Below are 22891 nucleotides of genomic sequence, written 5' to 3'. Positions count from 1 at the left end.
CTTAAATATACATACAAAGGTTTCAGTTTCACCATGGAATTGTGGGTGAAACAGAGCTCTTGTGGGTGATGCCGGAAGTGGTGCAAAACTGTTCAAACTTGGCAGCAACAAACTGAGGTCCATTGTCTGCCACAATCACCTCAGGCAATCCCTTGAGGCAAAAGATCAATGACAAGGCTTGCATTGTGAAATACACTGTAGCAGAGTGCATTGGAACCACGAGGAAAATTTGTTGAAAGTGTCAACGACAATGAGCCAACATGTATTAGAGTAAGGACCAGTAAAATCCAAGTGCAAAAGTTTCCAAAGTGCTTGAGGGCTGGGGCCATTCAAAGAATTGCTGAGGTGGGGCTGACTGATGTTCAGCACAGGCTCAGCACTGAGAAGTCATCTGTTCACTTTGTTCGTCAAGACTGTTCCAAGTACAATGAAGACGCGCCAGCTGCTTGGTGCAAATGTTGCCCTAGTGACACTTGTGTAACAAATGAAGCACGTCAGGCTGGAGAATCTGGGAACCACAACACATGACTGCTTATTAATGGTGTAAAGCAAAATGACACCTCGGTAAAATGCAAGGGTGTGCCGATGGGCAAAATATGGGTGAACCACAGAGGTACAAATTTGTCTAGCTGAAAGTTGGTAACCAGTGCCAATGCAGTGCAACAGAATCTGCAAATCAAGATCCACTGCTGTGGGCTAGGTAATTTTCCGGTGATAAAGTGGAAAGCTGTGCAAAGCATCTGTGCCTTGTGCACCAGTGTAGCAACAAGAAGAGGACTTGTCAAAAGTGGAATATGGGCCAACAGAGAGGCGAGCAAGAACATCTGCATTGACACGCTTAAAGCAGGCCAATACACGGTCTCATAGTGGTGATTTGAGAAAGAAGAGCCTGCTGTTGCAGCTTTTGCGCTTTGCAAGTTGGGACTTACTGAGAGGGGCTAAATAAAGATTGTAGAAGTTTATGGTCAGTCAACAAGCAAAATTTTCTGCCAGAAAGATACTCGTGAAATTTAGTGACACCGTAGACAGTGGTGAGAGCCTCATTTTCTGTTTGGGAACAATTACATTGAGCTTTATTCAACAACTTTGAACCAGTGGCAGTTGGTCTGTCAACAGCATCAAATTTATGTGAAAAACTGCACTGATGCCATAAGAGGAAGACAGAGAAAACAGCAAAAAGCAAGCAAAAAGACTATAGAACAGGAAGAAAGCAACAAGATGACTGCCCCAAATAGTAGTACTACAGCTTGTGGTCAGATGTGTATGACTTTGTACACAACAGTAAGGAGAGGTGTTCTACAGAGTGGTGCAGCAACTGTCATCATAGGAAAGCTGGACAGGAGCAGAAATGATTAGTGAACTAGTTAACACAACACACAGAAACTTTGCTTAACTTCTACTTCCCCAAGCATAAGACAGCTCATTACAAATGAGGCAGAAGAAACAGAGTCCAGCTGTCACAGTGTTCACAATGAAAAGTTTCTCTGTACTGAAGTACAATCGGTGAAGACACAGTTGCGACCGGGCAGCATCTGTGTAGCATCACATTGTGAAGTGCCTCCATGTGCGAGTGTGCTGAGAGTTGCTGCCCGTCATCCTACATCATGGTGGCAGGGGGCACTCGAAGTACAGAGGTGTGGCTTAGCAAGCATGCACCGTTCGGTCTGCCCGATCCTCCATGACGGTTATCAGCATCAAACAGAAACTTGCAATTCCATTACCGGTGTAATGACACCTGTGGGGTGCTATTGATAAATGATACCCCAGATGATGTTATGCAAGGTGTCTCAGATGCGATCATCTGCACCAGTGGAACTGCTGTTTTCTTTTTGACAGGTCCGCTCCACATACGGCCAGTGCTGTGGTGGATGTAAGACATTGCAATAGCTATTCAGGATCACTGACGAGCCCTGAAATGATTCAGACTACATCCTTTGGCAGACCTACCTTAATGCTTTTACGCAATTTCATGCTAAGGCTCACTATTTAATCAAATGCAGTAAGAAGGAGTGTTGGGAACACTGTCTCCCCATTGGTGACATATGCCTCTTCAGCTCAGGTGTTCGTCAAGCTCTGTGGTCTTATGCACTGCCATTGTTCAACGACTGTTCAGGGCCTTGCCCTACAATGTGGTCTTTGTACTAATTCATCAGTTCTTGCAGAACACTGTGTGACCCACTTTGCAACAGCATCGGCACCCTATTCCTATCCGGATACCTTTCTACTGCAGAAGTGACAAGTTGAAGACATCTCTGTATGTTTGACCCCCCACCAAGCTGAATCCTGTAATGAACCCTTCACTAACAGGGAACTACTTCTAGCTCTTGCCTCATCCCACAACATAGCCCCAGGTCCTGATTCGGTTTACAATAAGATAATTTAATGCTGAACGTTCCCCAAAGACAACATTTCAGGGTCTTCATACTTTGTTGACTGTAAAGTGCATTCCCCTAGCAATGGCAAGATAACATGATTGTCCAAACCCTTAGGCCAGACAAGAACCCAATGTCTCTTGATAGTTACCAGCCGATTAGCCTGACCAGCTTACTCTGTAAACTGCTTGCAAGGACAGTTGCCTGCAGATTCTTGAATCTTGAGGCCTTTTGTCCTCCTATCGATGTGGTTTCCAGGAGGCATGATCCACATCTGACCACCTGCTTAGATTGGGAACAGCAATCTGACAGGCTTTTTCTAAACGCCAACAGCTGCATAAGGTGTATGACACTGCTTGGCATCATCACAATATACTCACCCACAATTACTAGGGCTTTAGAGGGCTCCTACAGATTTGTCAGTTTTTGTCTCACTGGTTGTTCCCGGGTGCAGCTGGCATTTCAGTCATCTCCCAGCAGGTCCAAGAGAATGGCATTTCACAGGGCTCTGTGTTGAGTGTCACTCTTTTCCTCATTGCCATTAATAGGTTAGTGACCTCTTTTCGGCACCTAGACACACATACATTGTATGTCGATGATTAGTGCATTTGGTGCAGCTCCCATTCTCAGACTCTGCTGAATGCCAACTCAAAGCTGCCATCTGGCTGGCCTCTGTATGGGCTCTTTCTCATGGTTTCAAATTTTCTCCCACAAAAATGTGGGTCATGCATTTTTTCCAATTTACCACAGTCTGTCCTGACCCAGAACAATACTTAGGTACCCAGTAATTGGACGTTGTAACACAGTCACATTTCTTGGGCCTCCTTTTTGATAAATGCTGACCTGGCTGCCCTGTATTCATCACCAGAAGACTACTTGTATGCGGAAGCTTAATGCTCTCTGCTTCCTTGCTCATACATCTTGAGGTGCTGATCGTGCTACCCTTATCTGTATTTACTGGGCCCTGGTTTCGTCCTGAATGGACTATGGTTGCCAGGTTTATGGCTCAGCAGCTCCTTCAGCTTTAAAACAATTAGACCCAGTCCATCATTGTGATGTGCACCTGACCACTGGTGTCTCCTTGCCGAAGCAAGGATTTTTCCCCTTCAGATTCGATGTACCAGCTGTTGATCTCGTATGCAATCACTATTCAACAATTCCATGATCATCACGTGTGTTCCACTCTCCTTTCATGCAACTGGTGTCATCTTCCTGATACCCGCTGTCCTGATACCTGCCTTCCGTTGGGACTGCCAGTTGGAATGAGCCTCATTTTGCTTTCTGAAGATCTCCATCTCCCCTCCCTATGTTGTGCTCCATGTGTTTTCTCATACACTCCTCCTTGGATGGTGTCCAGGCTAAGTATTTACCATAAGTAAATTAATGCTAGTGTTTTCAATAGACTCTTCCATAGTCCTAAAGTCTTGATTGCCCTCTTGACCTTTCAGCATCTGTTTCGTCCCGTTCTTAAAGAGTTACAGGGGTGCTACTATCTTTTACACTGACCACTCTAAAACTTGGATCACGTGGGATATGCTTTTACTTCTGCTGTTGGTATGGAATGCCATTTCCTGTTGAGAACATGTAATGTGTTTATGATAGAGCTGATAGCCCTTAGCATAATCCTCCATTTTATTAAACGAGCCTCCCATGACCATGTTGTACAGACTTGATGAGCAGTCTCCAGGCTGCAGACAACCTTGTAGGCAGGGCAACCACAGCCATGAGTCATCTTCTCAAGTATTAATAAATTGATTTGGCTGTATTTAGTGCTTTAGTTTTAGATTGCTGTTGGTTTTGTGGCACTAAGAGCCACATCTTCAGGTGAACATCTGCATAACAAGAATAACAATCCAGAGACGTCCACTAATATGGTAATTTTCTAAAATTATCTTAACATTTAAAAAAATTAAAAAAAAACTATTAAAAGCTTTTCATGAGAATATTAAAATAATTGTACTCAGATAGTTGAAACACTAGAGCTAAAAAGCTCAGAACTTTGTACCCAACAATCATCATCCATTAGAACAAAACATCTCTAAAAGGTGGTATGTCATTGAATAAAACAGCCATAATCCAGTTCAAAATGGTGGATGGTGTAGCGACCCTTTTTTCTATCCCTACTTCCATATCTTGCATGAAAGTAGGAATGTTAATTTATCTGTACATTGACTGGTATTGAGGGGTTTTGTTTTATCCCGGCTAGTTCTTAAATTAACCCCAGTGAGTCACTACACGTATTGTTCCAAAGGAAAAAACCATAAGTAAATTAATGCTAGTGTTTTCAATAGATTCTCGTTCACCTGTTTCAGTTACTAGTCTGCAGTTTATTCTTGGTGAAAATCACGGAACCTAATTATTTATGAACCTAAATCGAAGTAAAGTTCAAGACGAATAGTCAGTTTCAAATTAACACATTATTTTGTTTAACAATAATTATTAATAAATCAGTTCATTCACACGATCGCATTCAAAGGGGTTCTTTGAATAAGTATCTAATCTGGAATCCCATCAATATCAGAGTTACTAAACAATGGTCTGTCACTTTCGATAAAAAGATTGTTCCCGTTTAATATCCATAAACTGTCACGAACTGTGATTACTAGTCGCGTGAAGTAAAGCTTTTCCACTATCACAATACAAAGTCCGAATCTGTCCAAAAATCGTTAATTCCGTAAAATATTTAAATCTTCACACAAAGTGACGTTAAAGTCAGAGAGATTATTGATCACCTCCCCGTTTCTCTAATATGACAAAAGTTCTAATTCTGATCTGAAATTAATGCTTCCAAAAAAACAATCTCGTCGCGATTTATTCTTGTGCCCTGGTTTAATAAAGCTCCTATTGTTGCTTCCTAAAGCTGTACGTCCTAATTGACTTCGAACAGACTAGAGAATAGAGACTGGAGTATCATAATTGCATTGTATGTCTATTTATACTTTAGTAAATGCTATATTTGGTGTTCAAGACCTACGTTCTGTGACTATAATACTCATTTTCTCATATATAAGAATAACTAATAATTTAACCATTTCTATCATTTTCCCCCCTCCCATGCTTCCAAAATTTATGATTAAAATTCGTTTCTTTTTCTATTATTTTTCTACTATAGATTTCCCTCTATTTTTCTGTTATTTCTATTTTGTAAATTACTACTTGTGGAGGGGCTTGGGACATTTTCTGAATTTATATTTCGAGGGCATGGGAGCTAATTTGGGAGCTATTTTGGTTTATTAACACCGAGAGGCATTGTAAGTGCTACAATGGGTCGCAAACAATTTATACCATAGTGATCCATTGGTAAGATGAAAATAAATTGAAAACTACTAAGACCTAATCTGCGGCTAGCATGAAAAACCAAGAAGTGGTTGCAACTTGATGGAAAAGTAGAACCTGAAAACCACACTTATAAAATTTCTGGTACAGTTTTCAGGTTCTACTTTTGTCAGTAGCTATTTACTTGACTGGTTTGTGTCCAGGTAGAACATTTCTCTATTTTTGTAGCAACCACTTCTTCATTTTTCAAGCTAGGTGCAAATTAAGTCTTAATAGTTTTTAATTTATTTGACCTTACCAATGGATCACTATGGTATAATTTATTTAGGACCCATCCACCGCATTGGATTATAATCCGGCTGTTTCATTCAGTGACATACCATCTTTTTTGCGGTGTTTCGTTGTGATTGACAACGAAAGTTGTGTGCAAAGTTCTGAGCTTTTTTAGCTCTAATGTTTTAGTTACATGTGTACAAATATTTGAATATTCCCATGTAAAAGTATTTTGTGGCTTTTTAAAAAATTTTAAAAATCTTAAAATAATCTTAGAAAATTATCATATCAGTGGATGTCTTGGGGTGGTTATTCCTTCGTGATTTATTCTTATGCAAATGTTCTACTGAAGATGTGGCTTTTCGTGCCTTGAAACCGGTAGTGATAAAAAAATCAAGGACTAAATACAGCTGAAGCTGTTTATTAATACTCAAGATGAAATCTCCAGGCTACTGGCATGCTATTTTTGGCACCCTTTGGTCACCACTATTCATGACCCTCTCGCTGGCCTTTTTTATACTGGCTACTCAATTGTCTTTCTCTGGGTTCCAAGTCATATGGGTACCCCAGAGAATGAACTGGGTAGAGGAGCACTTAGTCACTCCCTGTTCGCTTTGCTAACACCAGGTGTGGATTTGTGGGTGCACACAAAATCTCTGCCCTTCCGGAAATGGATGGCATCTGGTGGGCTACTTCCCTAGCTAATAGACTCTGCACAACCAAGGAGATTACTACATCATGGTGCTCCTCCTTCCACTTCTCCCGGAAGGAATCAACAGTCCTATGTTGCCTCTTCATCGATCATACAAGGTTAATCCATAATTGTCTTTTGCAGGCACAGCTCGTGGTTACTATACTGGGGAAGGCTGCAGCATTTATCGATCGGAGCCAACATAGACCTCGGGTTACGCTACAGATTAGTCTGACATAAACAACTAAGAATTCAGGGGGAGAGGGGTGGGCAGATCACTCTCTACCCATAATTTTACGTGCTGTATCTTCTATAATCAGGTATTAAATATCATTAGAAGCTAACTTCGAGTTAAAATCTTTAGTTAGTGTTTTTATATGTCCTCATTACATTTTCTGACACTTTGCAGCAAATCATATGAAAAGACGCATTTCGGAGAGATCTTTAATGTGATGAATGTTAACTTTGCAGCTGCTTAATATTTTTAGTGTTTTCAGTTCTAAACTTAGGGCGTTTATTGTGGTTTACCTCCAAAGCTCGAAGTTTACAAGTTCGCATGACGATACTGGGATGCTTTGGTGATGTCACAGGTCTTGTGCTGTGATTGGGTGGCATGAGCAATCCGTGCAACTGCCATATTTACCTCATAAATTGATTCCAGGAGTTCATTTTGAATTGTCTTCGATAGGCCTAAGAAAACACGGTTTTCTGATCTCTCAATGTGCTGCTTCAAGACGCAGTCCAGTTGTGCCATCAGTCTGACTAATCCTCGAAAAATTCCTGGGTTTTTGGAATCTCCTGTTTCGTCGTGGCCCCATAAGGCAAGCTCGAATTTGCCGCAAAATTTAATACAGTCTATCAGTTTACCCAGAATATACTGATTTTTTTAAATACATTTTCATTATATATCTTTATATTACGGCAGTAAGTACTGTCTAATTGGCACATAATGTCTACTTTCCCTAGCATTGAAAACTCAATGAAACCATTTAAATGTTTTTCGCTGGGATTATGTTTTTTCACCTTTGCGTGAAAATTCTTTAAGTCAGTGATACCAGTTTTAGTCCAGGCGCTATCAGTACTATTTGCAAGAAGACAGGCGAAACAGAAAAATGCATTTTTCACTTCACAACCACACAACCACTCAGCTGCATTGTACATTGCTCTATTAAAACTGCGTTTGTATCCTTGCCTAGATTTGCATTGTTTCTGTTCTTGATTGATCATTAGATCGGGTCTGGGTGCACCAAGTTCTTTTACTTTCATCCTATGGCCTATTAAATTGCACACTGAATTCATATTGTTCTGGTTTCACACTCGCGGTATGTCGCAGATATTCACAAGCAAGTAAAACTCACTAAAATCTTGCAAAATACACTCCTAAAAAGAAACTTGCTAATATCACACGGTATCAACAAAAGCAGTCAGCATCAGCAAGCAAGGAAAGTAAAGTAACGGGACAAATTTTGTGCGCTTTGTCCTCTAATCACTTATGAAACTCTCACTAGATGGCAGTACTGTTATGTTGCTGTAGTCTAGTGCACTCTGGTGGGATATTTGCAAACTTATTCTAAATGTGGATAAAATAGCCAATGGCAGAAACAAAACAACTACGTAAAACATTATCAAAACAATAATACTAAATGTCAATTAATGACGCATCGAAGTGTAGTAGAGATGTGCAGAGACAGAGATTGGATAGCGAAGTTTCGGCCTCTCTACATTCTTTTATTACACTCTTAGACTCCAAGCTCTGAGCCTGCGGGTCGCCCATAAAGAGCAGTACTACGTTGAAGCCACGCCCCCCAAACCGCTACTACATGCAGCTTACGGACGTTCCAAGGCACAGCCTAAACACTACTAACCGTACGGAAAACATCTATTGATACAAACAGTTCCAAAAACATTGACCGTTGTTATTTTAATCGGAATGGGAAATATGTGAAATTCGTCTGGATAATTTAAATTATGTAATACGTTCTTGCGAAATTTACTTTAACATATATTTTGGGGCGGCTCCCCCCCAGAGCCTTTAATTACGAGTCGCGCCTGGTCTTTTGAGCAATGAGCCTACCCCACAATGTAGTTGTGCAGCCTTATATAGAGTATAGTTCATATATTGTTGGAATGCCCCCTCCTTTTGGCCTTCTGTGCTAAGTATGGACTTGCAGACTCATTGCTTCCTAATATTGGCAGACGATTCATGGGTGATGGAATTGGTTCTCAGTGAAAGTGATTTTTGTTCTCCATTGAAAGGTTATAATCTACCTCCAGAACAGGGTCAGGGTGGTTGGGAATGGGGTCTGCCTCACTGCAGGTCTAGGGGATCCTTGACCCTACCTCCTTGACCAAGCTAGTCTTTCATCCCTCTTTACCTATGTTTTAGTCACTTTTAGATTCGGTTTGCCTCTTTTCTGCCCTCGCAGATTTTCTTAACTGAGTGTCGCACTTTGGTGAATAGTGGGCGCTCTTGACTAATGGATCAGGGGTGATACAGCTGTGGGTGGGATGCCAAACTGCTGACTTCCCTATCACCTTCATCTTGCTTTTATTATTGATAGTACAGAAGATTGCCCCCCTGTGCTTTCTTATGCCGTATTGTAACACTGAATGAGACATGGGCCACATCGTACGAGCCAAAACTGAAATGCCAATCCAACAAATGGCGTCATTATGGGTCGCTGTGAAAGTCAAAAGTGCATCAGAGCCCCAGTATGGTGAAAGTTATGGTGATTCTCGTGTACGACTGTGGTGGCGTTATCCTAATGCATTACATTCCTCCACAGCAGACCGTCGGTGCACAGTATTACTGTTCGTTTTTGGAGCATGACCTGCAACTACCTTTGCGAAAGAAGCGGCGACACTTTCTGCTTAACCCACCCATCATTTTGCACGAAAATGTGCGGGCGCATACAGTGCAAGCTGTAGCTGATCTGTCCAGTCGATGAGGTTGGGAAGTACTGTACCATCCGCCATACTCCCCAGACTTAAGTCCTCGTGACTTTGATTTGATTCTGAAGATAAGGAACCATTTCGTGGCATTCGCTTCAGAACTGTTCCAGAGATTCGACAGGCAGTAGACCGCTCCATTCGCACCATCAACAGAACAGGCTCTGCTAACTGTATACTACACGTTCCATTTTGCTGGCAAAGGGTTCTACACAACACTGGTGACCATGTTGAAGGACAGTAACAGGTGCAAACATGTGACTCTTTTGTATCAGTTGTGAATAAATAGTTGCTTTATTTAAGTTCCAACTATCGTAATTAAATCATTGTGTTTTTAGTGGCTGTGTGTATTCTTTGCTATACCTACTATCGGCAGTCAGTTATGTTGATGAGAAGTCCATGTTGTAGCTCAAACTATGGAATAGAACACAGTTTTTCACATCACATGTATATATATTCACTCATCATTTAAAAACAGCATCAAAATTCCAAATAATGCATTGGTGACTAATACAAATCTACTACATTACTAGTACAAACATCAAATTCAACTCGCCGCAGTTCTTCCAAAAAAAAAAAAAAAAAAAAAAAAAAAACCCCAGTAACCTTTGAGCTCAAATGGACCCTTATATAAATTACAACCTTCCACTCCCAGCCAGATTCAAGACTGCATTTGGCAAGTAATTGTAATCTGCCAGGAAGTTTCAAATCGGCAAACACCCCTCAGCAGATGGAAATTGTATTCTGAATTACCAGTAAGTTTTACATTGTTACAATTTCAATTGATCTTGATTTACTATGAGGAAACAAAAATTCACAAAGTCATAATTATGACATAAGGACACATTTGAGATAAAGATTTCGTTAAACGCAAAATTATTCAAAATTTTCTAATATTTTATTTTTAACAGTGATATGAGAAGTATACAAATATTGGAAAAATATATAAATTAATTTTGTTACTACTCAGTACAGAGGTTCCAGTATTGAAATATTGTTGGTTTATACATTATAATGTCTTTAAAATCACATTAATAATTTAAACTATTTACATTTTGAACAATTGGCTATGAAGTTTACAGTGTTTTCTAAAATTTGTGGAACATGTAATAATGATGCGTAATGAATGATGTTTTTAAAATGTAAGGTTAATGATTTGCGTATAACTGCTTGTTGTGTGTGTGACAAACATTAATTACTTTAAATCCTTGCAGGACTCCTTTGGTGGTGACACTGAATGGTTTGAGCAGCAGAATGGTGATGCGGAAATAGAATTGTCAAGAGATTTATTGCCACAAGTGAGTCCAATGTGAAAATTTTATTGATTCCCTCGCTAATAGCTGTTGTTTTCCTATTGACATGTGAACACCTATTAGCAAATTTTGTGAAATAGTAGATACATTATTGCACTGTGTGTTTATTGCAATACTGCACATTGGAACATTTCTGAATCATCACAGTAAAATTATTTTGGCTCAAGACTGGAACACAAGCATTGCATAATCAGTGTTACGTAGGTAGCTACTACTATTTCACCTAGAAAGGAGGAAGATAACTCATTTGGCACTACATCTTGTAGCCTCTGCCTGGTTGCTCAACCCTGCACTGTATGTGATGATTTCTGTATTTGGGCTAGCTCCCATTCACTGGACTCTGCAGAACGACAGCTCCAGGGTCCCATCCAGTGTGCTTCCACACTCTCACATGGTTTTCAGTTCTCTCCCCTTAATTTAAGGGTGGTGCAATTCTGTCATTGTACTATAGTCTGTCCTGATCCGGAGTTCTATCTTGACACCTAACACCTGACTATGGTCCCCCAGTTCTGTTTCTTGGATCATCTATTTCACAGCAAGCTTGCTTAATTGCCCCAATCTACATTCTGAAGGCTGGCTGGTTTTGTAAACTCAATTTCCTTCACTTTGTTGCCCACACCTCTTGGGGCTCTGATCATTTGATCATTCTCTTCCTTTATCGGACATTAGAGCTGTCTTGCCTGGACTGTGGTTGTCAAGTGTATGGATCAGCTGCCCCTTCCACACTGCTCCTTTTGGTCCTGGTTCACCACTGTAGTATCCATTTAGCCACCACTGGCTTTTCACTAGTCCTGTTGATAGTCTTCTGGTTGACGTCAGGAACCCTCCCCATTTGGTTCAGTGGTCCCAGATCGTCACCACTTCTATTCTACTCTATGGTGGCTTTGGGACATCAGCTGCCTGCTGACTGCCCTCGGATGGGTTTGGTGGTTGAGCTTCACCTTGCTTCTCTCTGGCACGATTTCTGTCTTCCCTTCTCCTATTCCCCACATTCTCTCCTGGCCACTCCTCCTTGGTTAGTTCTTCAGCACCGGGATCTGAAAGCTTCCATCACTCCAGTGGTGTTCCATTGTTTGTTCTGCTCTCCTTACTAGAGTTTTAGGATGCCATTGGTGTTTACACTGATAGCTCTAAATTCACTATGCATGTGGGATATGACCTCACATCTCCCTCTGGATTGGAACATCATCTCTTGTCTGCCACATCTGGGGTGCTTACAGCAAAATTGAGTCATCTATTGGGCTCTCTGCTTTATTAAATGGCCCTCCCTCACCAGAGTTTCGTTGTGTATGGTCTCAGTGAGTGGCCTTCAGGCTATCACTCCGTGTTTCTCCTGCTACCCTTGGTCTCTGCCACCCATTACCTTCTTGCCGAACCTGGCAATGCTGCTTGTTCGGTTGATTTCCTTTGGGTTCCTGGCCACGTAGGTATCCCAGATAAAGAGTTAGCTGATCATCTGGCAGGGCTGGTGGCCACCTACCCCCATTCTCTGTAACCCCTCCTGTTGTGGGAGAGGGGGGGGGGGGAGTTGCAGCTTTATGTCAAATCCATCTGTGCTAATTATGGACTGACTGTTGTGGGGGCAGGGGGTCTAATAAAATTTGTGCAATTAAGGAGATTCCCAACACATGACATTCTTCCCTTTCTGTATCGGCCATCCTAGATTGACCCCTCCCCCCTTTGGTAGCTGTGGGCCCTCTGTCATGGTGATCTGTATTTTGCTGTACTGCCCCACCTTTTGGCCCTCCGCACTAAATATGCCTAAATATGCTCTTCCACCTTCCTTGTACTGGCTGTTAGCGGACGACACTTGCGTGGTTAAGTTTGTCCTAGGTTTTCTTCACGAAAGTGATCTGTCCTCCCAGGTTTAAGTCCTTGAATTACTGTCTGGAACTGCAGTTGCTCGGTTGGCATTGGCATTTCTTACGGAGGCCTTGGCCTTGCCTCCATACGGGCCAGACTCACTCTCCCCCCCCCCCCCCCCCTCCCACACACTGCTCTTTTCCTGTATATTTTGTCTGCTTTTTTGTGCTGTTTTGTTTCGCCTTTTCTTGTGTGTTCTTTCCCTGGTGTTCTCTGTTTTGTGTTGTGATCATGGTATGGTGTGGTGATCAGGAAGGGTCAGTGGTTGTACTGGTGCCTCAGTGTGCTTAGTGTTTCTGGGGTGCCCCTGCTCTCGTCGTTTCCTCCCATCCCCCTCTTGTTTTTTCCTTTTCCTGCTGCCCTGATGTTCCTTTTACATCTTTATTTGCCCATTTTGACTCCCTGACTGGACTGTTTCCCCTTGACTGGACTGTGCTGTTTGTGTTGTGTTGTTATTCCCCTGGCCACCTTAGATTATGGGATCGATGACCCCAACCAATGAACTAACCAACCCCCCTCCCCCCCCCCCCCCCCTTCCCACACGCACACACAACCTTGTGGAACTTCACAGTTGAGAGTCTGTATTTAGGACCTTTCATTTTTATAACATCTCGGAAGTAAGAATTTAAGAAATTTAGTGCCACTCCTTGTATACCGTATGTTTCTAATTTGCATTAAGATACTGAATGAGCCACGGAATCAAAAACCTTAGAGAAATTTAGAAAAATTGCAATAACTTTGTTTCCTTTATTAAGTTTGCCTAGCAGTGAATGGAAAAAAGTTGCTACTGCTTTTGTCGTTGATCGCACTTTCCAGAATCTGTGCTGTGAGTTCTTTATTAGGTTGTATTCAGAGTCAGCTGCTGTGTAAGAGCACAAGAGCACGTGAACACCCTAACTTCCGACCTCTTGCCGATTTATTGGTTAGTTTTCTTTGGATGACGTTAAACGTGACATAGGTGTTGCAATCTGAAAGATATGGCACCTAAATGTTCCGTGCTGCTGCTGCTGCTCTGTACTCCATGAAACTTGTCAATAGGGTCGCAACACACCTTCAGTTGTGCATGTGCAATAGCTGCTTAAAACATGCATAACTCGTGTGACGTAATTGCCTTACGGGCCAAATACATACAGATTTGATTAATAACATGCACGATTCAAGATGTGCACTGCTAGCCCTTGGCACTCAAGCACAAGTTTGTCATAGCCACCAGGTGACAGCATACTGTGTCAGACTTTTATCCCCGTTCGCTCGGCGTAAATCCTGCTTGATGATAACACACTCCTCAGTTATGCCAAGTCATTCACTACATACCTTAGTAAAATCATATGAGATGTCAGTATATGTCAAAGCTGTACTGAGAGTAAACCCATTTTGAATGTTTCTGAATCCATTTTGCATGCGTCTGAATAAGATATGGTATATTAAGTTATGAATTTTATCATACAGTAATCCATTTGAGGCGCTGAATAGGGAAACTCCCCATCGCACGCCCCTCTGATTTTGTGGTAAGAGGGCCCAGTTGACAGTCTGTCAAAACCTGAACACAGATCAAGCATGAAAACAGGAAGACAGTGTGTAACATCCCCCTCACTTATCGACCTTAATGACAGTGAAAAATTAAACCGCGTGTACCTAATGGAAATTTGGGAAAAGCAATCGTCACCAAAGTTAATCTGTCGGTAAAGAGGGAGGAAAGGGTTACATCTAAATGAAAGGAAAAATGCAAATGAAATTGGTGGAAATTGATTTTGAGAAAAGGTTAAAATTAATAAAGGAAGTAAATGTGCGGCCATTACGTTAACAATTAACAAGTGGTAATTAGATATTTGAGATTTGGGGGAAATTACGGTCGCCAGTCCTATGGACAATTACTATAGTAACTGAAAAAGAAAGGTTATTACACATATAACTAGCACTAGAAGCATGGCAACTGAAGGTTGACACATGTAGTGTGAAAACTGAAAGTTTGTCAGAAGAAATAAATTTCACTACACTCTGACTTAATTTAGCAAAAGAATTAATAAAACCGGAAAATTGAAAGTTAACTTAGTGATTGAAATTAATAGTGAGCTTTGTTTCTGAAGCACATCGAAATTCAGTAAAATACAGTTAGTCTTGTGCTACCTCAACAATCATTTCAAAAGCTACTTGAATCTACACAATTTAGAAATAAGAGATTTAACTTTGAACTTGAACTAAATGATTCTGAACAATTAACAATAGTAAAATTTAGCACGTACCAAGCTGAGCTGCAGTCACAGGTAAGCTAAAATATGCTAACAAAACTCGCACTCTTAATTTGTGCTTCTGTAATCTAAATATTGTAGCCAGCTATGAATACCTTAACTGAACTTTGAAATTAAAGAAGTGAAATGTAATGATATTACTTTAATGCTGGCATCTGAATTTCAACGACACTCGGGTTCATTTCGGAAAAGGAAGGGACCCTGCTTGGTAATGCAATTGGGACAATGAGCAACAAAGGTTCATGCTAAGTTGCTGTAATTTTGTGATACAACAATTTTACAAGCTGAGGTCTGCCATACAGTTCTAAAACTTTACGTGCTTCCAGTCTTTCTTGTTGCTTGATTGAAGGTTTGCAGTCGTCGGTCGAGCAGGTGACGACAGTCACTCATTGTAGGCCGTCACTGTTGCAGAAGCTGGATGTTGGCGCGCCTTCTTCTCGACACGGTCACCAGGCGAAACGGGCTCTTGATGTGCACCAGCTAATGCTTCCCGTCCGCGACGCCGTGTCAGAAACTATCATAGCAATTCGAGCGCAATTACATGCTGCCAAACCCCGAAAGCGAGGCAACTCGCGGGAGCATCTCACAACACACATGCTCCTCTGCACTACTCCAGCCAGACTCTCCTTCTGCCTGCGCTCCACGCGACTGAGTTAACACTACCAAAGATCCTAAACACTTTGGTTCTCCACACGACCTATCGATGTATTCATTCGATAGCATAGTTTTCCCTAGGCCAGACCCAGCGTATAAATAAAAATAATATTCACAAAACAAACCAATTATACATCGACATAAATGCGTATATATACAAATAGTAAAAAAAATTGCAATATACAAAGACACAGAAATGTTATATCTTCAGGTAACAGAATAAGGAAAAAAAATTGCAGTGCAATAGGTGGAAATAGGAGGATATGCATTTCTGGCGTTACAAGTGTACTGAAATGTGAAAAAAAGCAAAATAGAAACAGTGAACGGCCCAAGGAAAAGAACTGCAAAATAGAGCGACCTGAGAGAGCGACAATGTCATGGTTACATGGTCACAGTGTTGGACTAGCAAGCGTGCGAGCCGTATTTAGACCTCTCGTGTGCCTACATTTTTTTATTTTTCACTGCTGTTCACTGTATTCAAATTTGTGTCTGTGCCATGGCATAATGTCCCTTTGCAAAAGTTAGGTGTAAGGAAAGAACCTATAATGACAATTGATTCTGCACAAGTACTTTATTAACAGCAGAAAGGAAGTGGCTTTCGAACAGGAATTGCAGTGTTTGATGGCAAGGCGACAAGTCAGCCGAATCCTCCATCGATAAACAGGTCCGGTGTATCATAATGGCATTAATGACAGTACATATATCATATGATAGGAATCTCTTACCAATGCATCTAATTTGTACACCTGATAAGTGAGTGAGATACGCCTCCTTGCTAAATTTAGGAGTTCATGTGAATTTGATCACTCCTGAGGAAATGATGAAATTATAATAGTTTGTCACATAAGCTGCATCAAATGAATGCAACTGTTTAACAATCACACAGTTTCTCTATACTATGACAAAACACATGTTTTTTATGTTACGTTCGGTGTTGGAAGTTTTGACTCTTGAATTCCTTTGCTGTAGTACAATTCACACCCATTTATTTGTTTTTTTCATTTCTGTGAGATATGTATGTGGTATATCACCTGTTCTCACTATTCATCACATTTACTTATGACAGTAATGTATTCTCACCACATGGCTCATATTCTATAACCAATGTATCACGGCTGTTTTATATTTACTTAATATTGCACTTCTTAAGCCCAGCCAGTTCACTGTTTTCTTTGTGTGTGTGTGTGTGTGTGTGTGTGTGTGTGTGTGTGTGTGTCAGGTTTATCTGTGCTGTAGGCCCACATTGCATACATGAAAATTCATGAAAAACTGTATCACAGGTTTCTCTGATATTCACTTAAATGTGGGATCGATGGCAATATGCTTTAGGCCCTTATGGATCTCAGTGCCTCATTTATATTGTAATAAAGTGACCGTGTTGGTAGACATACTTGAGTTTAATCATTTGCACAAACACCACTTTGTTGTTGGATTTGGTTGTTTACTGTTTGGGAATTGGCTTTCATGTTCAATCTATTTTAAATTCTAACAGAAAAGTAAAGTTGCGTACAGGGGTCATGAGTCATGCTTGGGTAGCTCAGTGAGTAGAGCACTTGCCCGCGAAAGGCAAAGGTCCCAAGTTCGAGTCTCGGGCCAGCATACAACTTTAATCTGCCAGGAAGTTACATATTAGCACACATTCCAATCCAGGGTGAAAATCTTATTCTGGGTACAGAAAAGAAAATTGCCAGGAATTAGGACCTCCGAGAACAGAGATTTTGATCCCCCTGCGCGTCCAGGGGTTAGAATAGGCCCGAGGTATTCTTGCCTGTCGTAAGAGACGACTAAAAGGAGTCTCTCACTTTTTGGCTTTATGAGTTCAGGTCCCATTCTTTGTTTTGACCTGCCACTTTCAGAATTCTACAGAAGTGCAGGTGATATGGGAAAGGTTGCCCTACGTGGTGCATGAGTTATCCATAGTGCCCTCAGATTCGATCCCCTGAATCTCTTGTCATCGCTTTGCATCCCCACCTGCAAGTCAACTATTTGGGTGCGGACACTTTCCGGGGTATGTCATCTTCTTCCATTGTCTCCTGCCCTCTTTTGCCCCCATGACAATATCAGATTTCTCCGTACCCAATATCCAGCATGGTAGCCAGCCGTTGTGGTGGTGCCATCATGTACCCATTTGGGGGTAGCCCCCTGACAACACAGCGATCACACTGCTGATGCATGAGCTGTAAACTTGACATGTATGCCAAGGAGTAGATGCCTGTCTTCCTGGGGCATCAGGACTCCCGGCAATGGCCATCATGCATGTTGGCATTTGCTGTGGCTGGGTGGCACACGTGGGGAGAGCCCCTTATCGGAGTGGGTGGCATCAGGGCGAATGACCCGCAATGATGTGGTCTAAGTCATCTCTTGCTGGTGACCATGCGGCACCAGCAGTCTCTAAGAAGGGCAAGATCTAATGCAATGCCGACAGGTATGACCCTAAATCGTTTCCCTCCCTCAGTACACCATGGGAGGAAAGTAGGGCTACAGAACGGAGACAGCCATATTCGCCTCAGTTTTTAGTCTGTAGCAAAACTGATGGGGACTTTTTTTTTATATTCGAAGCCTCAGTTTTTCATTGAACACCTTGAGGATAAGTTTGGAGAAGTGATAGTGCTGTCCAAGATGCGAAACGGTGCAGTCTTGATTCAGTCAGCATCCTCAGTCCTATCCTGAGCATTACTCACCTGTGACAAGCTGGGTGATATTCCTGTTTCAGTTACTCTCCATAAAAGCCTCAACATGGTTCAGGGGATCATTTTCCATCATGATCTCCTCGTGCAGGCTGATGACGAGCTCCACGCCAATTTAGAACGAAGGCGTGTTCATTTGATCTGGCATGTTTACAGGGGACCCAAAGACAACAGGGTTGCTACCAGTACCTTCATCTTTGCCTTTGAGGGTGATTCATTGCCTGAAAAAGTCTAGATGATGGTTTACTGCTGTGACGTTAAACCATATGTCCATGCCCCTACGCAGTGCTTTAAGTGCTGAAAATTTGGGCACATGTCTTCCTGCTGCACTTCCAGCGCCACATGTCGACACTGCAGACGACCACTGCACCCAGATACTCCATGTGCACTACCTCCCACTTGCATCAGTTGTGGAGAGCACCACTCCCCCTGCTCGCCGACTGCCCAGTACTCCAAAAGGAGCAGAAAATCATGGAGTACAAGACCCTGGACCGGTTGAATTCACAGAGGCTAAACATAAATTTGAAAGATTACACCCCATTTTGTTGACGTCGGCATATGGTGCAGCTACTACATCATCGCCGTCCCAAGTGCCAGTGGTTCCTCACTCTGTGCCATGAACAGTGGCCCCTCCAGGCCACCAGAATACATCCGTCCCCTTGGTGGTAGGGGGCAAATCTTCCTCCATTGCTCCCAAAGCACCTACTTCGGGAGCAAGACCTCCCTCCCCCCAAATGCAGGGGCCATTGGTCCCCTCCTCCTTGCCGGAGAAGCAACAGCCTCCTCCGGCTCCTCTCGTGCGGAAGGGGTCCCTTGGGGCCCTCTCTCCCAAGGTCTCCTCTAATGGCTTGGCGGACACTCGCCAGGAGCTCAAGGAGCTCAAAGCTGCTAGACGAAGAGCTTCACGGTCTTCCTCTGTGCCTGAAGCTACTTCAGAGAAGTTCTCCGTGCAAGCAAACTACAGTGAAATCTGCTTTAAAACAGGAACCTCTTGTGGCCCCAACACCACCACTCGCTATCAGTTCCACATCTAAGGATGCGGTGGAGATATTAGCATCCCCTGCAGACCTGGATCTCACTGATGCCTCATCTGCGATAGAAATATGTACAAATACTCAATCGGTGGCAGCAGGTGACCTTGAGGCATAACCTGCCTCCTTGCGCACGTCATGCCTTCCCAGCCTCACGATAATGTCTTCCTCCAATGGCATTACGGCAGTTTTTTCCACCACCTGGCTGAGCTACGGCAACTCTTAAGCTTTACACCTGCTTTCTGCATTGCCCTTCAGGACACCTGGTTCCTGGAAATGCAGACCCCTGCCCTCCACGGCTATAGGGGATATTACAAAAACCATAGTGACTATAATAGAGTGTCAGGTGGAGTTTGTGTCTGTGTCCTGAACTCAGTATGCAGTGAACCTGTGCCCCTTTAAACACCTCTTGATGCTGTGGCTGTCAGGTTAAAGACAACACGAAATAACTGTTTACAACGTATATCTTCCTCCAGATGGTGCAGTACCCCTGAACACATTGACTGCGCTGATTGATCAAGTCCCTAAACCTTTCCTACTTTTTGGAGATTTTAATGCTCATAACCCCTTCTGGGGTGGCACCGTGCTTACTGGCTGAGGCAGAGATGTCAAAAATTTACTGTCACAACTCAACCTCTGCATCTTATATACAGGTGCCCCCACACATTTCAGTGTGTCACATGCCACATATTTGGCCATTGATCTCTCGGTTTGCAGTCCGGGCCTCCTCCCATCTATCCACTGGAGAGCACATGATGACCTGTGTGGTAGTGACCACTTCCCCATCTTCCTGTCTGCCCCAGTGTCTGGCCCCTCGGACGCCTGCCCAGATGAGCTTTAAACAAGGCAAACTGGGAACTCTTCACCTCTGCTGTCACTGTTGAATCTCCCCTACATGGTATCATCGATGTGGTGGTTGAGCAGGTAACTGCAACAATCGTTTCTGCAGCAGAAAATGTGGTCCCTCGTTCTTTAGGGTGCCCCCGATGAAAGACAGTCCCTTGGTGGTCGCCAGAAGTCTCCGAGGCATCTAAGGAGTGTCAGCGAGCTCTGCAGTGGTGTAAGCTGCACCCTTCTCTGGAGCACCTCATAGCCTTTAAATGGCTCCGTGCCCACATTCACCAGCTTATCAAATGATGGAAACAGGAGTGCTGGGAGAGATATGTCTTGACCATTGGGCACCATACATCACCTTTCCAAGTCTGGGCAAAGATCAAACCAGTTTTAGGGTGATGGTGTCTTTCCATCGCACTGGCGGGAGAGCACCATCATACCAGTGCTCAAACCCTGCTCAAACCCGGCAAAAAACCACTTTATGTGGATAGCTATTGGCCCATCGTTCTTTGTAAGCTGCTGGAATGTATGGTGTGTTGGTGGTTGGGTTGGGTCCTGGAGCCACGTGGCCTACTGGCTCCTTGCCAGGGCGGTTTCCACCTGGGTCGCTCTACCACTGATAATCTTGTGTCCCTCAAGTTTGCCATCCAAACATCCTTTTCAAGATGCCAGCACCTTGTTGCCGTCTTTTTTTATTTACGAAAAGCTTATGACACCACCTGGCGACATCATATCCTTGCCACATTATACGAGTGGGGTCTCGGAGGTCTGCCCTTGATTTTTATCCAGAATTTCCTGTCACTTCGTACATTCCGTGTCCAAGTTGGTGCCTGCCATAGTCCCCCTCGCGTCCGATCCCTTCCATCTGAATTGTAGTCCTTGCCTTTACCACGTATGCTTGAGCTCCACTCATGTACACTACCATGATGTACACCTATGACATGGTTTCGCCTGGACCTTTTACATGGCCCTAAGGACTCAGTTAACCCCGCGACTCTCCGCTGACACTTCCTCTTTATTTTCGACGTGTACTGAGGCCATGAGGTGGTTTACTCTGACGGCTCGATGGCTGATGGTCACATCGGCTTCGAGTATGTCCATGGAGGGCGTATTGAACAGAATTCCTTGCCTGATAGCTGCAGTGTTTTCACTGCAGAGCTGGTGGCTATATCTCCTGCTCTTGAGCACGTCCGTTCGTGCCCTGTTGAGTCATTTCTTCTGTGTACTGACTCCTTGAGCAGCCTACAAGCTATTGACCAGTGCTACTCTCGTCATCCTGTGGTAGTGACCATCCAGGAGTCCATCTATGCCGTCGAATGGTCCGGTCGTTCAGTGGTGTTTGTGTGGATCCCTTGTATCTGAATTGTAGTCCTTGCCTTTACCACGTATGCTTGAGCTCCACTCATGTACACTACCATGATGTACACCTATGACATGGTTTCGCCTGGACCTTTTACATGGCCCTAAGGACTCAGTTAACCCCGCGACTCTCCGCTGACACTTCCTCTTTATTTTTGACGTGTACTGAGGCCATGAGGTGGTTTACTCTGACGGCTCGATGGCTGATGGTCACATCGGCTTCGAGTATGTCCATGGAGGGCGTATTGAACAGAATTCCTTGCCTGATAGCTGCAGTGTTTTCACTGCAGAGCTGGTGGCTATATCTCCTGCTCTTGAGCACGTCCGTTCGTGCCCCGTTGAGTCATTTCTTCTGTGTACTGACTCCTTGAGCAGCCTACAAGCTATTGACCAGTGCTACTCTCGTCATCCTGTGGTAGGGACCATCCAGGAGTCCATCTATGCCATCGAATGGTCCGGTCATTCAGTGATGTTTGTGTGGACCCCAGAACACGTCGGAATCCCAGGCAACGAGCTTGCTGACGGGCTACATGGAAACTGGAATGAGATTTTCACTCTGCAATGGAGTGTGCGCTGATATGAAACTTCCTGCCAGATTAAAACTGTGTGCCGGACCGAGACTCGAACTCGGGACCTTTGCCTTTCGTGGGCAAGTGCTCTACCAATTGAGCTACCCAAGCACAACTCACACCCCGTCCTTACAGCTGTACTTCTGCCATTATCTCATCTCCTCCTGAGGAAACGGCGTGAGTCATGCTTGGGTAGCTCAGTTGGTAGAGCACTTGCCTGCGAAAGGCAGAGGTCCCGAGTTCGAGTCTCGGTCTGACATACAGTTTTAATCTGCCAGGAAGTTTTACATGGAAACCGCTTATGCAGATTGGGATTCCAATAACTGACCTGCATTCATTTTTACGCCACTAGGTTTTTGGGTTTGGGAGACGGAATGGCATAGTCTCAGTACGCGCAACAAACTGCGTACCATTAAGGAGACTACGAATGTGTAGCACTCTTTCATGCGGGCCTCTCACAGGGACTCTGTGGTTCTCTGCTGACTCCGCAACGGCCACACTTGGACAACCCATGGCTACTTCCTGCACTGTGAAGACCTGCCTCAGTGTCACAGTGCCCAATTGACAGCAGCCCATATTCTCATGCACTGTCCCACTGTGACTGCCGTGCGACGAAATCTTCGGTTACCAGACTCGATGCCGCTAATTTAATCTGACAGTGCCTCATTGGCTGATTTATTTTATTCATGAGGGTCCCAGTCTTATCATTTGATCTAAATTTTAGCATGTGTCCTTTGTCCCTCTGCATCCTCCACCCTAGTGCTTTTAGGG

General features: G+C 43.4%; 1 protein-coding gene across 1 annotated transcript in view; it reads left to right on the top strand.

Annotated features, from left to right (window-relative positions):
• Positions 1-22891, top strand: part of LOC126416054 (uncharacterized) — a 75515-nt gene that overhangs the window by 46089 nt on the left and 6535 nt on the right. Inside the window, exon 2 of the mRNA XM_050083527.1 lies at positions 10776-10859. Within this exon, the coding sequence (XP_049939484.1) occupies positions 10776-10859 (84 nt within the window). The remainder of the gene's footprint in view (positions 1-10775; positions 10860-22891) is intronic.

Source organism: Schistocerca serialis, chromosome 8, assembly GCF_023864345.2.
Source record: "Schistocerca serialis cubense isolate TAMUIC-IGC-003099 chromosome 8, iqSchSeri2.2, whole genome shotgun sequence".
Lineage (NCBI taxonomy): Eukaryota > Metazoa > Arthropoda > Insecta > Orthoptera > Acrididae > Schistocerca > Schistocerca serialis.
The sequence above is the reverse complement of the archived record's forward strand: the minus strand, read 5'-3'. Positions and strand labels throughout refer to the sequence as shown.